The sequence below is a fragment of the Miscanthus floridulus genome, chromosome 18 (genome assembly GCF_019320115.1).
Source record: "Miscanthus floridulus cultivar M001 chromosome 18, ASM1932011v1, whole genome shotgun sequence".
Taxonomy (NCBI): Eukaryota; Viridiplantae; Streptophyta; class Magnoliopsida; order Poales; family Poaceae; genus Miscanthus; species Miscanthus floridulus.
In genome coordinates this window covers 53,062,875-53,083,746 of record NC_089597.1, presented here as the reverse complement: position 1 = coordinate 53,083,746, position 20,872 = coordinate 53,062,875, and the positions used below count along the sequence as shown (strand labels likewise).

The 20,872-nt window shown below is 47.5% G+C and overlaps 1 protein-coding gene and 1 long non-coding RNA gene across 6 annotated transcripts in view; both read right to left on the bottom strand.

Moving 5' to 3' along the window:
• Positions 1 to 3,889: 3,889 nt before the first annotated feature.
• On the bottom strand, positions 3,890 to 7,020 carry LOC136520918 (uncharacterized). 3 transcript variants are annotated; one of them, XR_010775440.1, is made up of 3 exons: positions 6,407 to 7,020; positions 4,975 to 6,275; positions 3,890 to 4,218 (listed from the first exon to the last, which is right to left on the bottom strand). It is a non-coding gene; the product is annotated as an uncharacterized lncRNA (long non-coding RNA). The 3 variants fall into 3 exon arrangements; XR_010775441.1 differs by having other exon boundaries at positions 3,890 to 5,124; positions 5,516 to 6,275; XR_010775442.1 differs by having other exon boundaries at positions 3,890 to 5,676; positions 6,191 to 6,275.
• A 3,978-nt stretch (positions 7,021 to 10,998) lies between these two features.
• Positions 10,999 to 20,872, bottom strand: part of LOC136520318 (proteasome activator subunit 4-like) — a 35,216-nt gene continuing 25,342 nt past the window's right edge. For 2 of the 3 annotated variants that reach the window (XM_066513782.1, XM_066513783.1), the window contains exons 28-35: positions 13,368 to 13,649; positions 13,179 to 13,274; positions 12,749 to 12,927; positions 12,148 to 12,229; positions 11,848 to 11,969; positions 11,654 to 11,740; positions 11,329 to 11,482; positions 11,000 to 11,239 (exon numbers count right to left, since the gene is read on the bottom strand). In XM_066513782.1, the coding sequence (XP_066369879.1) occupies positions 11,198 to 11,239; positions 11,329 to 11,482; positions 11,654 to 11,740; positions 11,848 to 11,969; positions 12,148 to 12,229; positions 12,749 to 12,927; positions 13,179 to 13,274; positions 13,368 to 13,649 (1,044 nt within the window). In that variant the 3' untranslated portion in view covers positions 11,000 to 11,197. Of the gene's footprint in view, positions 11,240 to 11,328; positions 11,483 to 11,653; positions 11,741 to 11,847; positions 11,970 to 12,147; positions 12,230 to 12,748; positions 12,928 to 13,178; positions 13,275 to 13,367; positions 13,650 to 20,872 lie in introns of all 3 variants that reach the window. The other variant, XM_066513784.1, reaches the window with a different exon arrangement.

Genomic DNA, 20,872 nt, shown 5'->3' with positions numbered 1-20,872 from the left:
ACTAGGGTGGGAGGGGGACAGGGCACTGTTGGATGGTGATGAGCCTCGACTTCCGTGCCCCAGGACGCGTGGTGCCCATCGTGCGGGCCGTACGACAAAGGCACGGGGTCATGGCTCTGGTGCACGTAGTCACATGTGAGCGGCAGCAGCTGGCGTGGGTTGCACCTACGGTTTGGGGGCGTGGCTCGGGCCTACGAAGGCGGAGCCTCGGCTAGCGGCCTTGCGCGCATGGGCCTGCGGGGGCCAGACGGATGCACTGGAGGTCCTGCGGGGGCCGCGGCGCTAAGCTAGGTTGCGCGCTCGCGCAGGCCATGTGGGTCGAGCGAGGCGGAGAGGCAAGTTGGGCCAAGGGAGGGAGCGCGGGGCAGGCAGGCCTGGTGGCGGCTTGGGCTAGAGCGTGGAGGAAGAGGCCGGGTGGGCCAGCGGGTGAGAAGGAAAGAGAGAGGGGGAGTGGGCCGTGGGTAGGGAGAAAGGAGGGCTTGGCCCAAGAGTAAAGAAGAGGATTTCCCAATTATGACTAAAGGATTTTTAGATGGAATCAAAAGGAATTCGAGAGGGAATTCAAAGGAGATTTGAGACGAATTCAAAGGGGGAATTTGAGAAGGGATTCCTACTATGGATTTGTGCAGTCCAAACTCCAAACAAACTCAAACACAAACCAAACTCGAGAGCGCCGACACACTTCTACAAACAATCTAAATGGGTGCAATGGCTTGTTAGTGGGTTAGACTCAGGTTTGACCTAGAAGCTACATGCTTCACACATTTGTAAGAAAAAATTTAAAAAGCTCGTATTTTTGGTTGCACGAAAACCTGGGTTGTTACATTGTTGATGGAGTTGGTGGCCATGATCCTGGGCTCTGGGGTCATGGTCCTTGTTGGCTTGGGTAACCTCTGAGTCAAGGCCACCATCGTGGATCTCATCCCATGGTGGGTGGAATCGTACATATGTCTCGTCGAGCCGTATTTGGACGGTGGGTCTCCATACTGGCCGTCACCGCTTGGCGGTGTTGTCTTGTCTGCACTGCATGGCACAGGGATGGCGTCTGACCGGGCCAAGGTGACTACTGTCCCCTCGGTCCTTGTAGGGTCGGTGCAGTGTGCCTGCTCCTATCAAAGCAGGCGCGCTTGGTGAGCTCGCTCTCTCCCCATTCCTCGTAGGGGTCAGGACGATGAGAGGTCGTGATCTGACGCGTAGTGTGCGGCTAAAGCAGAGAGAAGGGATCGTGGCAGACCCCGCCCTTAGTATTTGGCCCGGCCCACATGGCTTAGCTGGGCCTCGGTCGTTCGGGCTTATACAGTCTAGCGTAATGTGGGCCATCCTGGTGGCTAACTAATTGGTGCCTTGAGATACCCGGGGTATCATAACCCTGACACAACCACACTGTGAAAATAGGCACTATGATTCATGTGATGATTGAAAAAGGGCACTCAATAGTAGAAACTGATTTTTATTAAAAAAACAACGATGGGACAAAAGATAACTACATATTATAGAATAGGCAGCACTTCCAACTTTAGTTTGGCACTTCTTTAGTGTATACATTGTTTGGCATCCACAGATACTTATGCATAGGCCAATGCTATGCACCACAAACAAAGGTTGTCCACTTGATTGACATGAAAAGGTTCACAAAGACATGGGAACATCAAATGCTAGTCTGTAGTGGATATAAAGAAAACCAACATCATTTCTAGGAAATGCGAGAAGCAAGTGTGCATAGTTATATTGCTAGTTATTATTTTTCCCTTTTATTTTTCCTATTTATTTTGATGGCTAGGAAGTGAGGGATCTAGCTGACTATTTATTTGGATGACTAGGAAGCTAGGGATCTCGCTAAGGAGGCTAGGGAAGTTGGATCCTCCATAGCTGGTAACAAGGGACTCAAGGAATAGGCAATCCACCACACTGGCAACCTACTATATGCCACCACTATGCATCCAGATCTGAGGGTGGGAGCAGTAACTCTCTAGAATGCGGGTGGTCACAGTGTGGAGGCACCAGGGCGGGTGACCCTCGGCATGGAGGCGTCGGGTGACCAACCGGTGTGGAGGCGCCCGACCGGCTAGGGATGGGCCTAGTGTGACGGTGGTGCGTGGGATGGGATGGGAATAAGGATAAGGTTTGAGGATTTGTTTTCTTTTATTTGTTGTTTCAGTGGTTGTTGACGGCAGTTAACACTCATCATAAACCATCAATATAACTTATATAAATGCATGAATATAATCACCAAGATAGGTTTAGGGGTTTAAACTGATAAATTCCATGAGTTTTGGTGAATCTATGTTTTCAGCAGGATTTATTCAGAAAATGAGCAATGTGGACCCAATCGTCAGATTAAATCACATTTATCCGCGACGAAACCGACTTAGGAAGACTCCAGAACACTCTAGAAGGCATGACCTAGCCCGAGACGTGATAGGGTGGGGCTAGCCAGCCCCTCCTGTAGGACGACTAGCCTATGGGCCCCACCTATCAGCCTTCGCTTCAACGTCAGTTCTCCACCGCCTCTAAGGATCAATCTTACACCATTGCTCAAGATCGGTTCGATTCGAGGGCACAGATTTGATGATGCCATGGATTCATGGGCCCATAGGACCCCTTGTTCCCCCTATATAAGGACACCCATACCCCCATGAGGCATCAATCCTCCTACATCATCAAGAGCGATCATCATCAAGAAGAAGAACCTCAGAAGCTCCACAAATATTCATAGGCATAGTTAGCTAAGTTAGATCTAAAGAGAGGCAAGCCATCTGCTTGGATTCCTGGTCTTGTCAAGAGCTTGGCTTGGTAAAGCCTTCGTATCCTCTCTTGTATCATTCATTATTCATATGTTTGCTACATTTGCTATGACATTGTTCTTAATATTATTCATGTTCTTAGTTATTATGTTCATCGTTTACTTTGATTATATGCTTAGTATAGCTAGATTATCATTATGTTTATGCATAAGTTCGCAAAGCGCTCGCTCTAAAGTACACAGGGTGAGTGGTCGACATTATGTAAGTGTGGTGTTTATACGTTGTTTACCTGCGGATGCACCCTATATTCCAGGCCATGTGGTAGATCGCGAGTGTGACATTCTCGTTGAGTCCTTTGTAGTACACTCCCCGAATATAGGCCAAGTAAGACCTAGTTGCGGAGGAAGTCAGGCTCTGTTCTTGATCTTCCTTGGTAATGTCTCTTATATGTAGATATGAAGTTAATTCTTAGCCATGATTATTAACTATAATTGCACTAATCAATGATGCTTTGACTTGTAATTAAGATCAACTTAGGAATTAGTTTCTCTATTGTATCTACTTAGTCTTGCTATTGCTATCATAAGGAGTACTCTTAGTGTTCATTTATCATTCATCATTCATTATATCCTATCTCTTGATTTACCCCTGCTCAGAGTGGATGGTTGGTTTCTCCATCATAAGTATAAGTTATCAATAATTTCCCTTTGCCAGTCCTACCATGAGATAAAAATATAAATAACGATACCTGGAATACTTCCGAGTGATGTACTACAATGGTATATTATCTGTGCGCTTGCAGAATTCTTATTATACACTAGTATAGTGCCCGTGCTAACGCCACGGCTTTATTTCAGCATGCACATGAAAACAACCGAACAGAGAGAGGAGTGGAAGCTGCTCCGAGAAGTCTGGCCAAAGTTTGTTTTATGGTTTGCTAACAAATCAAGCCCCCTTGCAATGACTCCCAAGTGCTTGTGGTCATAGGAGTATTGGTCCTGTAATTCAGTGAGTTCCAATTCCAATGTGATGTGAAACCGTGCAATTTTTAGTTGTTGATATGGTGTATTGAGAAAAGATACTTCCATATAAGGATTAATTCTTATTAAAAATTGCACTAAGAAAAAAATGCTCCTTGTGATAAAATAAACGATCAGGTAATCATCCAGTATACTTTGCACTCGGCACTATAATAAGTAATAGTAGCAGATTCTTGGCATCCTCATGATCTGTGGATGACTGATGTTCACATGAAGATATCTCATGATTACACAACAGTGAAAAACAAAACTATCCGTTGTGTTTCCTTATCTGTTACAAAAAAATGCTCGATGCTGCATATGCAAATGGAAGGCGGGGATCTTCATTCAGACAGTTGCTGCTTTGAGGGTGAGAAAATCTGTGATTTGATTTGTGTAGAAATCTTGCTAGACCGAGTTGTCGGGGCTCTGAAGCGTCTGCAGGGAAGTCACACCTGCAAGAGACAGCCAAGTGCATGTATCAGAGTTAGAACTGAGGAATTGATGAAACCTGAGAGAGCAAAACCATAGCCTGCTGGAGCCATCTAATTTAAGGAATATTATATTGCCCGTGCTATGATTTGGTTTACAAGTCCTTGTGATGCTGAATGTTGACATTCTGAGAATTGCCTGTATATTGACAGTAAAATAGCAGTCTTTAAAAACAGTCCTAATAAAGTTGACAGCAAAATAGCAGTCTTTAAAAATAGTCCTAATAAAGAAGATGGAAATCTTGCAATTTACAAGTATTTTGCAGGTTAAAAATCAATTGCATGACAGATTGTGCAGCTGCTTCCCACTTAAACTTATGATCTGTATATGCCTGAGAAATGCATTACTTCCTTTTTCCTTTAGGAGGTATCTCCTATGAAAATTACAAATACAAGGTTCTAACCAAAAATGCTGTTAGAATTGTGATACATCAGACGTTTGAACTATGAACCAACAACTATATGAACACAAGGCACCTCAGAGTTGAATGTCAATCTTACTAAGTACTCAAGCTTTTAAAAAAAAAGCCCTCAAGCTTTTAACAAAAAAAAAATTACAGGGCTAAATATATAGCAAGGATCTTCAGAAACAAGCACCGGTTGAACTTAGGTCCCGCTTGGAACATGAAGATTTCACATTAAAATATTTTAAATTCCCTAGGAATTTATACACAGCCTAGCTACTTCCCAAGTAAGATGGATATGAGCAAGACATCTTACTACACTGATGCATATTCTGGAGGGGTGATCAAAGATGGAGTTGGGTACTTCTACTCAATGACTTGGGTGATCACATCAGAATTAGCAATCCATTTGCTATCACCACCGTTATACACATGCACCTTACCCTCTGGGCTGTTCTTCAGAAACCTGAAAAAAGGTTCTACAGTAGGTTAGATGTGAAAATCACAAACACACAAAACCCCCGAGTCCAAATGGGCTAAACTACACCCTTGGCTCACTGAAATTTTCAGAAGCTGCAAAATCTTCTCCCATATTCAATTTTTCAGAAGCTGCAAAATGTTCTTCCATCTTCAAATTTAGAAAAGTCATCATAAATTTAGATGAAAGGGTGTATAATTCCGGAAGTGCCAGCACAAACTGAGAAGGTTGTTTAGGTCATTTGAATATTTCATAATTAATGGCTTGTACAGAGAAAAACTTCATGCCTTCTCCAATGCCCCTAAACTGGCTGTGATCCAATATATCATAATTCCATCCAGTAACATGTAGGTTGCATCAATGTGAAGCTAAGACTTACTCAACTCTGTAGAGCTAATACTGACGCCACCATAGCCTGCTGCAGACATCTAATTTAAGAAATGACATATGGTTTTGACTGCTCGCTTATTTCCCTATATGGAAAATGCCAAGAACTTGCATTGTAGCTATCTTTTCTCCTCCAGAAAGCACAAAAACAACCTACAACTTTCAGGGCAGCATAATTTAAATAAAAAAATCTTGGTCTTCTCTCAGGGTAGCAAAAAATGCCAAAGCTGGATCAGTTATTTGGCAAGAATTTCCAAGCCATCACGTAATTAGTAAATCTTCAGTAAATATAAGTTGCAGGGGAGAGTTATCTTCATATTCATTGCCGGCAAGATGTTATTTCAGTGTTTCCAAAGAAATTAAAAAGCTAAATAACATCTGAACAGACATATATATAATCATATAGCGTATGCTGGATCACCAAAATCTCTATTCCTATAAATTAGGAAAGATATAAAGAGTCTCTTGGAGATGCTCGTATGAACCTAAACTCGACTCAAAATCTAAAATGAGCATCAATCAATCAGAGATCTATCAAAAATAGGAGCGCTGCAACTGCAAATCAATACCAGTTAGAGCACTGCAATGCTTATCCTGAGGTGTCGGTGACAAAATCTAAAAACAAAAACAGGAGGAAAAGAAAAGATGTTAGTATATGTATGGCTACCTCGCTCATGCATTTGCACTGGAATATTGATGAAAGGATTATTCAATAGTTTTGTCGAGAAGGCACCAACTCCATCGCTAGAAACCTTCAAACCGCACACACAGACAAGGAGAAAATCAGATCTTAACTTGTTAGATCGAGACCACTTGGACACCCAGGCCCTAACGAACCGGCAGATCATATCGTGAGGAAAAGAGCAAGGGAGGGCCGCCGCACCTTCTGGTGGAGAATCGAGGAGAGTGGCCCATTGGCGAATGGCGACACAGCGTCGGTTATGGAGGCAAGGAACCCATCACGGCATATTTTCTGGTGGCTCTCCGTGCAGTGTCCATCATCTCGCCACCAGCGGCGTCGTGACAGGACCGGACTCCGGATCAGGCGTCGGCCTCGCTGCCTCGGTGGGGTAGGGATGGGGTGGCGACGACAATCGCTGGGGCGCCCCTCCAGGCCTGCCGCGCCTTTGGGCCGGCTACCTCCGGGGCGAGGATGGATGAGTGGAGGTAGTCGCCACGAAGGTCCGATCCACAGCCTCCTCGACGCATCTAAGCCTTCCTCGAGTGGATCAAGGTCGAGGTCATCGGAGCCGCCGCCTCCTTCGCCTTCCCCGACACCGTTCCCCGCGCACGAGGGGCTGACTGGCCGTGCAAGCGCCGGAGGGAGAGGGGGAGGCGCTCGCGTGGGGGTGAGAAAGGAAGGGCCGCCGGGGCGGCGGGGCTTGCTCTCGCTGGGGCGCCGTCGCCCTGCCCCCGTCGCCGCCTCGGGAAAGAGAGGGAGGGGCGGTATTTTTTTTATTTCCACGGAAAAAAAGACAGGTCAAGTTCTGAGGAATCGAACTCTGGCTTCGGTGAGCCGGCCTCCGGGCGCGGGTGTGGGAGATGCGGCACTGCAGATGAAGGAAGAAGGGGGCAGACACATTAAACATGAGCCGTCGGATTTGGATGAGTAATGAGAGAGAATGACTAAGAGATAATCTAGTGCATCTGTTTTGATGGTGTTATATTTTTTGGTGCATTCCTGGGTGTGGATGTAGCATAGGTCATGACTGTGGAGCAGGCATTTGTTGTGTGACTATAGATTTATTCTAACTGGTGTATTATAGGGTATGGTAGATAATCTTTCTAAGTCACAATTAAATACCAAAGTACTTCTTGAGTGTCATCATTATTAGTGATGCTAAAAAGTACTAACAGTGGTGGTTAGTGACAAGCGGTGCCAACATGCACAAAAAGGAGACACCATCTTCAAAACAAAAAATTAGGTGGTAAAATTAGTGTGTTTTTATCCTAAATTATCATGTGTGCACATATGTGACAGAAAAATAATAAAACTTATAGAAAACTATAGATGATTATGATGTAAGCTATTTTTCTTTTGTTCCCTGTTAATCGATAAGAAAATTAGATTATTCTTGCGCGTTACACTAAAATTGATAGGGTTATATTTATTTTTCTATAAGTTTGTCGAACCGACAGGTTAATTATTACTCTCTCCATTCTAAATTATAAGTCGTTCTGACTTTTCTAGATACATAGTTTTTATTATATATCGAGACATAATATATAGATAAAGCTACGCACCTAGAAAGCTGAAACAACTTTAATTTGGAATGTAAGGAGTATTTCCCTATGAGTTTTCATGGAACCACAGAAAAATATCAGGCACACATGGAAATTTCGGTTTCTAGCAGTGTTATATGTTGTTGTCCCGTGGTATTAGGACACAACAAACATTGTCACGAAATGGAATTAGACAGACTTTGGGACATTTTTCGTGACATGAACTTGTTTGTCACAAATCTAGCATGCTCTAGAAAACGACATAAACGGGTTGATTTAGTGACATTTTTATATGATATCATTGTCATAAATGTTATAGAGTGACGTATTTCTTGTAGTGTTAGTAAAATCTTAGTTATACATCTAGATAGATTGCTTTTTTTATATATGTTTTGATAAGTGGACTTAGTGGCCAAGTTTAAAGTAGAAGTTTTAGAAAGCCTAATTCATACCCACCTCTGTTAGGCGTCACAAAATCTCTTCAACCACCACTCTACCCTTAAACATTGCTATATTTACATATCTTTGCCAGTGAACACAAAACTGGTCCATCCTCTCCCATGGTACTATAGGCACGTGAAATCAATGGCATTTGTGTATTCCTTCTATTCTAACACCAACAATATATATATGGGCATGTACTTGGTTTATCTATTCTGTTGTAACATATAGGATCATTTAGCGAGTATTCGTAAACATGATTACATGAACTTTCGATACCAGGTTCAATTTCTGCTGCCACCTTTTTTAGTACCTCATGAGGAGAACTAGCAGGACGAAGAGGACGCTGTGATGTTTTGAATAACTCACCATGCCCATATGAGCACAATCTAAAAGTGCGAGTATCTCAAGATTTATGAAGTACCTGCAGACACATTGTGGATACATCGCTACCACTAAACTAATAGCATCATTTGGCCCTGTTCGCTTCTCTTATAATCCGTCTTTTTGAGCTTTTTTTTCAGCCGGAACAGTATTTTTCTCTCGCAACAAATCAGCCGGAACAGTATTTTGTCTTGCTTTTTCAGCGAAGCGAACGGAGCTATAATGCTGCAATAAACCCAGGAAAATACGCCCTATACAAAGTTGAGGACTTCAAGCTACATGGATAAGTTCCAGCACAACAAAACTAACCGAGTTACTCTTCAATCTTCATAGGAATGATGGGATTAACGTCGAGTATGTAAGAGATAATTTCTTTAATGCCTAATTTAGGCCTCATCCGATGCTCCATGTTGAAACTTCCTGAGTCCCAAAATATATTGTGCTATTTGGCTTGATGCGGCCATCAAAATCACACTTTAACTGTTGGTTTGTCTTATAATATACCTCCTCCGTCCCAAAAAGATTATCGCTATGGGGTTCATGCTTATCAAACTTTTTAAAGTTTGACTTGATTTATTGAAAATATTAGCAATATTTGTATCTCCAGATAAGTTTATTAAAAAATATATTCAGAGATTTATCTAACGATACTAATTATGCATCATAAATATGCATATTTTCTTATACATATTTATTTAAATCTTAAATTGAAAATGTTTGATTCCTCATGAAATAAGAATGATACTCTTTGCTGGACAGAGACTTTAATCACCAGAAAGTACTTCTAAATACAAATCCATTGTGAGCACTTTTGTAGTATTAAACTATTTATATGATTAAACTAATTGTAGTCAAAGATAATAAGTTTTGAATTCTTGGAGAAGGTGGAACTATTGTCTTGGGTACTTCCTCTATCCCATAATAAATCAATTTCTAGTCCTAGAATTACCCAGAGTGAAACTATTAAGTTGGACCAACTTTATAGGAAAAAATAACATGTATGACACTAGATAAGTACATAATGTAAAATATATTTCATGCTATGTCTAGTGATCGAAATTTGGTGTCATAAATATTTACGTTATTTTCTACAAATTTGCTTAAATTTAAAATATTTTGACTTAGAACAACCCTAAAAGTTGATTTATTTTGGGACAGATGGAGTTAGCTGGGTTTAAATGATGTGGGAACTTTTCTTTGATAAATTGAGTGTCACATCTGATATATCTCAAGAAAACAAAGGTTCGTACAAAAGATGGACAATAAGACATAAAGCGACCTCTAAAAATAGGAGTACATCAAAGACCAAATCAGCTGTCTTCTTCCTTCGAACGTCTACTGCCTGCCGGAGTTTGAAGATCGCACTATGAAGACAGCAAAGAAAAGAGACACATGGAAACACCCTCGCCAAAAAAGGCTTTGAAGACCGAAAAAGCCGCTCGCCGCTGGCAACGAGATCTAATACCCACTAAAAGAAGATCGGCCGGAAGAAAGCTCCAAAGGACGCAGGCTTACTATCCTTTACCGTCAGGCCAACGTGTTGAAGATGCCGGACTTTGCTGTAGAACATACCAAAAGAAGAGTTCAAGATCGCCGCATCCAAAGCCAATGATGTGGGAACTGATTATGGAAGAAACAAGCTAGGTACAAATTCTAATAGATACCTTAAACCATCCATATATATGAAAGCATTTAATTAGGCCAAGAATGAACATACTACAGGAACTACCGTGCTAATATCCTCAATGAACAGATATTATGTAACATTTTCATCCAAAGATTATAAACAAGCATTGTAGAATGGAGGGAGTAAGAAACAAGTATGCATTGGAGCTATAGACGTTTGCATTGGGGGTGCTTATGTACAATTTTTTACTGTCAATGGCTGATTCTCTCTTTCTTCTAATAACCATGCACAAATTTATAGCTAGCATGTTGACTTTGCTATTGGAGTGGCTGGAGATGCATTAAGGGTGTCCACGATGGGAGGTAGGAAGGGGGTAAGAAGAAATAAACAATGTCCTCTTGCTGGTAAGGAACACTGTGAGCGTCGGCAACAACAAATACCCGGGCACCGGGCAGCAGCCTTACTACCGGGTAGCAAGCGAATATAATTGGTAGGTCGTTCCTTCCACCTGTGCGTTGGACCCACATTCCCCTACCGATGCTGCGTTGGACCCACATTCCCCTATCGATGCCGTGAAGATACATTGCGGACGCCCGGTTAAACTAGGCGGGATCGTACAGTTCTACTCACGTCGTTTCTGAAACCAGTAGTTGCATGGCATGCCGTTATGGACTGGGCAAAAGATTCAGATTTTAACCTCTCTTTTTTCCTTTTTCTTTTTTTTTTTTTTTTTTTTTTTTGCCCACGAAAGGAACCCATATGCCATAACGCTTCGGCTATGTGACTACATGGAACACAGTAGACACATCACACATGTATATAATAATATGTGCATAGCTTCATCTCACTTGTACCAAGGCATCTGTTGAGTAAATAAAACTACTACTCCGTATGACACAAGGTTATACTATATGAGCAACACTGGCACTTCAACAGTAACAAATTCCGTATGCACATCACCGGTACCAGAGAATATCCTATGACCTTTGAAATTTTAATCTAAGCAAAGTACGACGAGGAGGAAGATGTATCACGGAGAACCTGCATGTTCAAAGAGGGGAACTATTACAAAGAGCGTAAGCTGTAGAGCAGTAGGAAAGGGAGAGTGAAGGAGAAGATTTCAAGCTTGCCTCCAGTTCGTCTTCAGTAAATGCGTCCTTCTGGATGCTCCATGTGTCAGCATGGGTGCGCTTAAATTCTGCAACAGCTTTCGTGACGGTTGATCTTATGGGGGAAGGCTCCCGGATGAAGCGAGCAAGTAGCGTGACATGAGAAGGAAGCCAGCTGCAACAGACCACAAAGCCACATGCCCAGTCAAGAGAATTGAAGTTGAACTCAAAATTAGGTGGTGCCTATAGTGCAAAAGTCTACAATATCAACCACGCATACAAGATGCTTTCCTTGAACAAAGAGAAGCATCAACATCCACCATGCATAGAAAAACACAAAGGGTACCTAGGCATGTCGTATGGAACAGAAAGGACTGAAGCTGTCAAAGCAAGGACTGCACCATGGATGGTAGCAACAGAGAACTTCAAATTTCTATAACCAATAACAGAGGTATTAGCTGACTGTCTGATAAACAAATCAACGAGAAGAGAAAATGTGACATTAGTCCACGACAACATCAGAGTCAGGAGAAAGTTTACCTTCTCCGTGCAACAAAAATACGCTGAGCTTGTGCATATGACCGTTCACGGAAATCCTTTGATAGATCTTCATCTATACCCTTCATTAAGCTTGCAAGAACACCAGCAGCATGCTCCCTAACCTGAATGTATAAGAACAAAGTTCAAACCATTCACAAAAGAAACCTACACTGCACGGCACTAACATGTACACTGATAGTACACATTTTCATGATAGTGCAGTGATATTACACATTTTGAGTAAGACACAGAATGGGAAAACAAATGTCACTGTATAGGGTCAAATGAACATATACTTGCCTCAACTTGGTTGTCCACAAGTAAATTTTCTATTGTTTGCCAGATTTGTGATTTCTCTGAGCCAGAAAGTATGAATGTGTGCCTGTGAAAAAGGTAATGTAGGGGATCATTTTCCATTAGCTCTGACCACAGAAAAAAAATCAGAGACACATAATACTAAAGTGACATTATTGCTTAAGAAGGATATAGAAATACTGCAAATCTGTAAAGTACAAGCTGTGTTTCTATTGGTCTTGCATCTCTGAAGTTCATCACTCACTTTCTTTGTGTAGCTATACTGCTATTGTCTTATGGTTTGTAAACTCCAGCACTATTTTTCGTTATGGAGGTAATGGAAAAAGGTTACCCTTGTAAAAAAAAAGCGGTTGGTCTTAATGGGATTACAAGTAGCAGTAACAATTCACAAGTCATGGCACTTGCTATATAATATAGGAATGAAAAATAGTGTGTGCTTTGTAGCAAGGACTAAAATCTTGGCATTCACAATGTACTATTAAGCTACAACCCTTTCATACTAAGCATCATGGAAAGAAACATTAATTGTCGACCAAAACCATTGTCACAAATATGGTTACATTGGAAAGGAAGTGACTTATCAAACCTGTAGGTAAAGGTCCTGAGATACGATAACAGTGCAGATCTGTTCCGCCAGTTAGGATCACTAACTGAAGAAAGAATAGACGTAATAGCAGTTTCAAGAAAAGGCCGATGTAGAATCCTCCATTTCAGCAACTCGAAAGCTGACTTAGCGAGCAATGATAAATCTTTATTTGATGTTTCCTGCAAAGACGAGGAATTTCCTCACCTTCAACATTTTTCATTGTTGGCCCATATGACCCATGAAGAGTCCTCTATATATATATTACTATCATCCCTAAGGGACAACTCTTCTCAAATCTCTAAGGTTAGTAACAACAAAAAAACAATAAATTGAAGATGACATGAAAAGGTGAGAGAAAGCAAAAAAAACAAAAAAAAGGCCCTTTCACCACAAAATTACCCTTTCACTGCAAAATACCAAATTGGTTTACCTGTAGTGAGAGAATTGGGTACACGAGCCCAATAATAATGTCCAGTAGAACATAAGATCTCCCAGACTTCAAAGATGCGATTATAAAATGAAAAATCTGCAAAGGAAAAGAAAAGGGGAATATGTAAGCCACAAATGAAGCATGTGGAAATGGCACCTTAAAACTTGGAGAAAGGCATAAAATAAGCACCGTTTCCATCCTTTTAGCAGCAGCCTGCTCTCTATCATCCATGCTATCTTCAGCCGAATCTGATGTTGACTCCAGTTGCTTAGATTGAGTACTGTTTTGTATACTTACAGCTAATTCATTAGCTCCATCTGTCAAACGTTCAGACCAATATTCATTTCCTGTTTGTTCAGTCATGCTTACATCCCCACAAAGGTCTTGCGGTGAACATGCAGTGCCAAATGACCCAGAAAGTCTCATATTTGAGGTTGTAACACACATGGCAATACCAATTGCTTCTCTTACCTGAACTCAAAATGGAAAAAGGCAAAAAGAATCAGAAACAATATTGTTGCAGAGACAGTAACTATTTCCTTGCAGCTAATAGGTTCCATTTTACATTGCTACCTTTCAAAAGCTTCCTAAATGTATGAAACTATAAACAAGTTCTAAGCTTAGATGTATTGATGGCGAGCAGGCCTCTAGATGGGTTGGTTAGATGACTCTAGTAGCACTCCTTAGGTCCTGGGTTCGACTCCTAGTGGGAGCGAAATTTAGGCTAGGGTTAAAAAAAATCCCCTCAACTGTCCCACACCACTCACCAAAGCAGAGGTCTAAAGTCCGGCCCAGGTCATGGTGGTCGTTCTCACATGGGCTATGGTTTCGCTGTGTATGGGTGGGACAACGGTTTAGGGGTTTTCTCGACCTGCATAGAAGTTCTTCTCACATGGGTTTAGATGTATCGATGCTTTGACCTAATTTGATTTTATTCAATAAATGACCAGACAACTGAAAATGTTATTAGATCATTAATTGCACCGGTGCGTAGCGGAATCCTAAGCCAGGACAGTAACATGAAGAGAGGCAGAGGAAGACCGAAGTTGACTTGGGTAGAGGCAATAAAAGGAGACTTGAAAGGATGGAATATACCCAAAGACTTAGCCTTAGATAGGAGTGCTTGGAAGACAGCTATTCACGTGCCTGAACCTTGATTGCTTCTGATGGGTTTCAACTCTAGCCTACCCCAACTTGTTTGGGACTTAAAGGCTTTGTTGTTGTTGTTGTTGTTGTTGTTGTTATGTTCGGGGAACATGTACCTTTTGTTTTTCAGGAACTTGTAAAACAACTATGCACAATAATGATAGATAAGTAATCCATGTGTTCATCATCATCACTAGTATTAGTAGTAGTTGCTGTCGACATATAGGTCAGTTCCTTGCTCTGTTGATTGATAGGCAAGATGGACGGCAACAGTAGACAGCATAAGAGTAGTTGAGCAGTGGGTTCATGACTAGGCACAGTAGATAGGAAAGGCTGGCAGGTATACAACTGCCCTCTGTATGTGTATATATGTGTATGCATGTGTGCAATACAAGAGCAGCTTAACAGCTCAGAATCAATGTGTGTGTGTGTGTCTCCCCTACCTCCTCCATTGCCAACAACTGGTACCAGAGCCCAGTTGAAGAAGAGACGTGGTGTCTACTCTTCCTGGTGAGGTGAGACACTACCGCTCGTTCCCCTTCAATCCACCAGTGCAGACGATGACCAGTGCATGGTGAAGGTGATGGGATAAGTCTCATGTGTGGGCTAGTCTTTGTGGGGCTGTGCTGGTCACATGGTCCTTGTGGCTGTATGGTCTGTTTTTATGACAGCATCTTAGACTAGAGGACAGCATCTTAGCATCTAGGACAGCATCTTAGACTAGCATCTTGGCATATGTTTGGCTGGCTAGCAGCCTATAAATATGTACCCCTAACCCTCAGGTTGGCATGGCATTTGGAAATAAACCAGAAAATTTCCCCAACTTCTAGTGCCATCCTCTCTCGATGAGAGTAAGAATTCTACTACTATCCAGAGTAAGAATTCAGCAACTAACAACTGGTATCGGAGCCGTACTATCCTGTAGCCTGAGCATCTCCTGCTCATCTCCTTTCCCAGCCGCACAACAGCCCCAGCTAGGAGCAGCAGCAGCTCCGGCCGCTCCTGCTCACTCCTCTCCCTCTGCGCAGACGAGCAGCAGCTCATCTGAAGCAGCCCCCCGGTAGCGCGTCATGTCCGCAGGGCAGTCTCAGCGCTCGGTCGCCTCAAGCACGCGGCGTCGGCAGGAGGCCGAACTTGCCGCGGCAGAGGAACGCGAGCGAGCGGCGGCAGAGACCGCTGCGGCGGCGGCAAGGGCATCGAGGCTGGCAGCGGCGGAGCTGGCAGCAGCCAGAGCGGAGGCGGAAGCAGCGGCGGCGGATACAACGCGTGCGGCGGCAGCAGAGGTCGAGGCCCTGCGCAGCAGCATCAGCAGCTCCGTTTCTGCTGACGACAGCGCCGACGCGGACCTCGAGTTGCTGGGGAGGGAGGCAGGACGAGCGCGGGCGGCACAGTGGGCAGCCGCGCAAGCCCACGAGCGCGGCGGCAGCCCCGACAGGCGCGGACGCGCCGGTGGCACTCCTGGAGGAGGCGCGCACGGCGGTGGCGCTCCTAGAGGAGGCGCGCACGTCGGCAGTGCTCCTGGAGGAGGCGCGCATGGCGGTGGCGCTCCTGGAGGAGGCGCGCACGACGACGGTGGCGGACGGGTCGATGGAGAGTGCGGCCTTCACAGGCAGCGTGGCTCTCTCTCCCCGGATCGGTACCGTGGTTACCACGGGCTCCAGGCTGTCGTCAGGGACGTCGGCCCCGGCGGTGGGTGGCCTACCCTCACCAAGACCAACTACGTCGAGTGGGCTGCGGTGATAAGGGTAAAGCTCCAGGTGCGGCACATGTGGGAGGCAGTCCGGTACGGCGACGTCGACTACGACCTAGATCGACGGGCGTTGGATGCCCTCATCGCTGCAGTCCTGCCCGAGATGCAGTTCTCGCTTACCAACAAGCGGACTGCCAAGGAGGCTTGGGACGCCATCGCTGCGGCACACATCGGCAGCGACCGCGCCCGCAAGTCCACACTGCAGGCACTTCGCAAGGAGTGGGAGAATCTGGCCTTCAAGCCAGGTGAGGATGTTGATGACTTCGCTCTCCGTCTCAACACTCTGTTGCAGAAGATGATGCAGTTCGGTGATGACACCTACGGCGAGGAGAGAGCTGTCGAAAAGCTCTTCCGCTGCGTCCCCGAGAAGTACAAGCAGATAGCTCGCTCGATCGAGTCTCTGCTGGATCTCTCCACGATGTCGATCGAGGAGGCGATAGGTCGCCTCAAGGTCGTCGACAGCGATGAGCCACAGCCCCTCTCGGGGCCCATCACCACTGGCGGGAAGCTCCTTCTCACTCGGGAGCAGTGGCTTGCCAGCCAAGGTGACCGGAAGAAGGGGGAGCCTTCTTCCACGACAGGCGGCCGCAAGCGCGGCAAGCCGCGCAAGGCGCACAGAGACGCCCAGGCCGGGGCGCGAGGACGTGCCGAGGGTGATGCCCGCGGAGGCGCCCAGGGCGGCGCCGCCGGTAGGCACAAGCCGGCACGAGACGACGCCTGCCGCAACTGCGGCCAGCTTGGCCTTTGGGCCAAGGACTGTCGACAGCCACGACGCGGCCAGGCCCACGTCGCACATGCGGAGGAGGAGCCGGCTCTGTTCATGGCACATGCAAGCATCGAGCTACCTCCAGCGGCATCGGCCGCAGCGGCTCTCCTCCACCTTGACGAGCCAAAAGCACACGCCCTCCTCGGCGACGGCTCCGGCAACGACAAGACTGACGAGTGGTGCCTCGACACCGGCGCCACCCATCACATGACCGGTCGACGAGAGTTCTTCACCGAGCTTGACTCTAGCGTCCGAGGCTCCGTCAAGTTTGGGGATGCCTCCGGCGTGGAGATCAAGGGCGTCAGCTCCGTCATCTTCACCACCGTGTCTGGTGAGCACAGGCTGCTCACCGGAGTCTACTACATCCCCGCGTTGAGGAACTCCATCGTCAGCTTGGGACAGCTGGATGAGAACGGTTCGCGCATGGTGGTTGAGGATGGAGTCATGAGGATTTAGGATCGCCGTCGCCGCCTTCTCGCCAAGGTATCCAGAATCGCAAATCGACTCTACGTCCTTAACGTGCAGGTGGCACAACCCCTCTGTCTCGCTGCTCGTCGGGACGACGAGGCGTGGCAGTGGCACGAGCGTTTCGGGCACCTTCACTTCGAGGCCCTGAAGCGGCTCAGTGCCACGGAGATGGTGCGAGGCCTGCCGTGCCTCGACCATGTGGAGCAGCTCTGCGACGTCTGCGTGTTGACGAAGCAGAGGCAACTCCCCTTTCCCCAGCGGACGAGCTTTCAAGCCAAGAAGGGGCTCGAGCTTGTGCACGGGGACTTGTGTGGCCCGGTGACACCGGCCACACCGAGAGGACGACGCTACTTCCTGCTGCTCGTCGACGACCTCCCACTACATGTAGATGATGGTTCTCGGCAGCAAGGGAGAGGCTGCGGACGCCATCAGGCGCTCGCAGGCTGCTGCGGAGGCGGAGTGCGGCCGCAAGCTGCGCGTGCTGCGCACCGACAACGGCGGCGAATTCACGGCGGCTGAATTCGCGTCGTACTGCGCTGATGAGGGCATCCAGCGCCATTACTCCGCGCCGTACAGCCCGCAGCAGAACGGCGTCGTCGAGCGGCGCAACCAGACGGTTGTGAGGATGGCTCGGGCCCTTCTCAAGCAGAGGAGGACGCCGGCTGTCTTCTGGGGAGAGGCGGTGGTGGCGGCCGTCTACATCCTCAACCGCTCGCCTACCAAGGCGCTCGATGGCACGACGCCGTACGAGGCTTGGCATGGGCGCAAGCCGGCGGTCTCCCACTTGCGGGTCTTCAGCTGCCTCGCGTTTGCCAAGGAGCTTGGCCACATCAGCAAGCTCGACGACAGGAGCACTCTGGGAGTGTTCAACGACTACGCGGAGGGCTCGAAGACCTACCGCATCCTCGACCCGAAGATACAGCATGTGCGCACGGCGCGCGACGTTGTGTTCGAAGAAGGGCGAGGATGGGCGTGGGACAAGGCGCTGGACGACGGCTCGGCTCCGACGTACGACGACTTCACTGTCGAGTACGTCCACTTCGAGGGAGTTGGGGGAGTAGGCAGCTCTTCTTCGGCGAGCGCGTCTACCCCCGTCCCCGAGCCTCCACCGACCCCGGCGCCTGTTACTCCGACAGCACCACGCTCTCCAGCCAGGACCTCGGCTGCGATGAGTCCTTCGCCGGCTCCACCATAGCCGGCATCGCCACGCACTCCAGCACCGACAGGCACCTCTCCGGGCATGCCTACTCCAACACCAGCTCGTGTCGAGCACAGCCTGGTTGAGCTCGCTACTCCGCTCTCTCACGACGAGGAGCGCATCGACGCGTACCACGACGACGAGCCGTTGTGGTACCGTACGATGGAGAACCTTCTCGGCGACCAGCCGGTGCCAGGACCGGTGCCTCACGACCTGGAGGCGCAGTTGCACCTTGCGTGTGACGACGGCGAGCCTCGGTCGTTTGCAGAGGCCGAGAGACACGCGGCATGGCACGCCGCGATGCAGTTGGAGATGAATGCGGTCGAGAAGAACCGCACCTGTGAGCTTGCTGACCTTCCTCGTGGTCACCGTGCAATCACCCTTAAGTGGGTGTACAAGCTGAAGAGGGATGAAGCCGGCGCCATCGTCAAGCACAAGGCTCGCTTGGTGGCACGAGGTTTCGTGCAGCAGGAGGGGGTCGACTTCGACGACGCCTTTGCTCCCGTGGCACGGATGGAGTTCGTGCGACTCCTCCTTGCGCTAGCTGCCCTGGAGGGCTGGCGTGTTCATCACATGGACGTCAAGTCGGCGTTCCTTAACGGCGACTTGAAGGAGGAGGTCTACGTGCACCAGCCACCGGGATTTGCGATCCCCGGCAAGAAGGGCAAGGTGCTCCGCCTGCGCAAGGCCCTCTATGGCCTGCGGCAGACACCGAGGGCGTGGAATGCCAAGTTGGATTCCACGCTAAAGGGGATGGGCTTCGAGCAAAGCCCGCACGAGGCGGCCATCTACCGATGGGGCAGTGGAGGAAATGCTCTGCTGGTGGGTGTCTACGTCGACGACTTGGTGATCACCGGCGCCAAGGATGCAGAAGTGGCGGCATTCAAGGAAGAGATGAAGGCCACCTTCCAGATGAGTGACCTAGGGCCTCTCTCCTTCTACCTGGGAATCGAGGTGCACCAGGATGACTCCGGGATCACGCTTCGACAGACCGCCTACATCAAGCGCGTCGTTGAGCTAGCTGGGCTCATCGACTGCAACCCAGCTCTCATTCCGATGGAGGAGAGGCTGAAGCTGAGCCGCGACAGCACGACGGAGGAGGTGGACGCTACGCAGTACCGGCGTCTTGTGGGGAACCTTCGCTACCTCGCCCATACACGGCCGGACTTGGCATTCTCCATCGGCTACGTTAGTCGGTTCATGCAGCGACCGACGACGGAGCACCAGCGGGCTGTGAAGAGGATCATCCGCTACGTTGCGGGGACTCTCGATCACGGCCTCTACTACCCTAGGTGCCCTGGGGCGGCACACTTCGTCAGGTACAGCGACAGCGACCACGCCGGCGACATCGACACCAGCAAGAGCACGAGCAGGATCCTCTTTTTCCTCGGCAAGTGCCTCGTTAGCTGGCAGTCGGTCAAGCAGCAGGTGGTGGCCCTGTCCAGCTGCAAGGCCGAGTACATAGCGGCCTCCACCGCTTCGACTCAGGCGCTCTGGCTCGCTCGACTGCTCGGTGATCTACTCGGCAGAGACACTAGAGCGGTGGAGCTCAGGGTGGACAGCAAGTCCGCTCTGGCCCTGGCAAAGAACCCCGTGTTCCATGAACGCAGCAAGCACATCCGGGTGAGGTACCACTTCATCCGAGGCTGTTTGGAGCAAGGGAGCATCAAGGCGAGCTACATCAACACTAAGGACCAGCTTGCGGACCTGCTCACCAAGCCCCTTGGGAGGATCAAGTTCCTTGAGCTCTGCTCCAGGACCGGGATGGTTCAACTTTCCCACAGGACGACGCACAAGACTTAGGGGGAGAATGATGGTTTAAGTCTCATGTGTGGGCTGATCTTTGTGGGGCTGTGCTGGTCACATGGTCCTTGTGGCTGCATGGTCTGTTTTTAGGACAGCATCTTAGACTAGAGGACAGCATCTTAGAGGACAGTATCTTAGCATCTAGTACAGCATCTTAGACTAGCATCTTAGCATATGCTTGGCTGGCTAGCAGCCTATAAATATGTACCCCCAACCCCTCAGGTTGGCATGACATTTGGAAATAAACCAGAAAATTTCTCTAACTTCTAGTGTCATCCTCTCTCGATGAGAGTAAGAATTCTACTACTACCAAGAGTAAGAATTCAGCAACTAACAGAAGGAAGTCAGCAGCAACACCTACCCACAGCTTACGCGCACCAACCATGAGGGCTGGAGCCTCTTCATGAAGGTGAAGCTCGAGGCTTGCAGTCTATCGGAGGCAGTGGAGTTCGGCGATGTTCATGCTCAGGCAGGCAGAAGATGGTCAAGCAAAAGGCAGGATTGGTGGCTCATGGCTTCGTCCAGCAGCCCATCATCAACTGTGAAGAAGTCATCGCGGT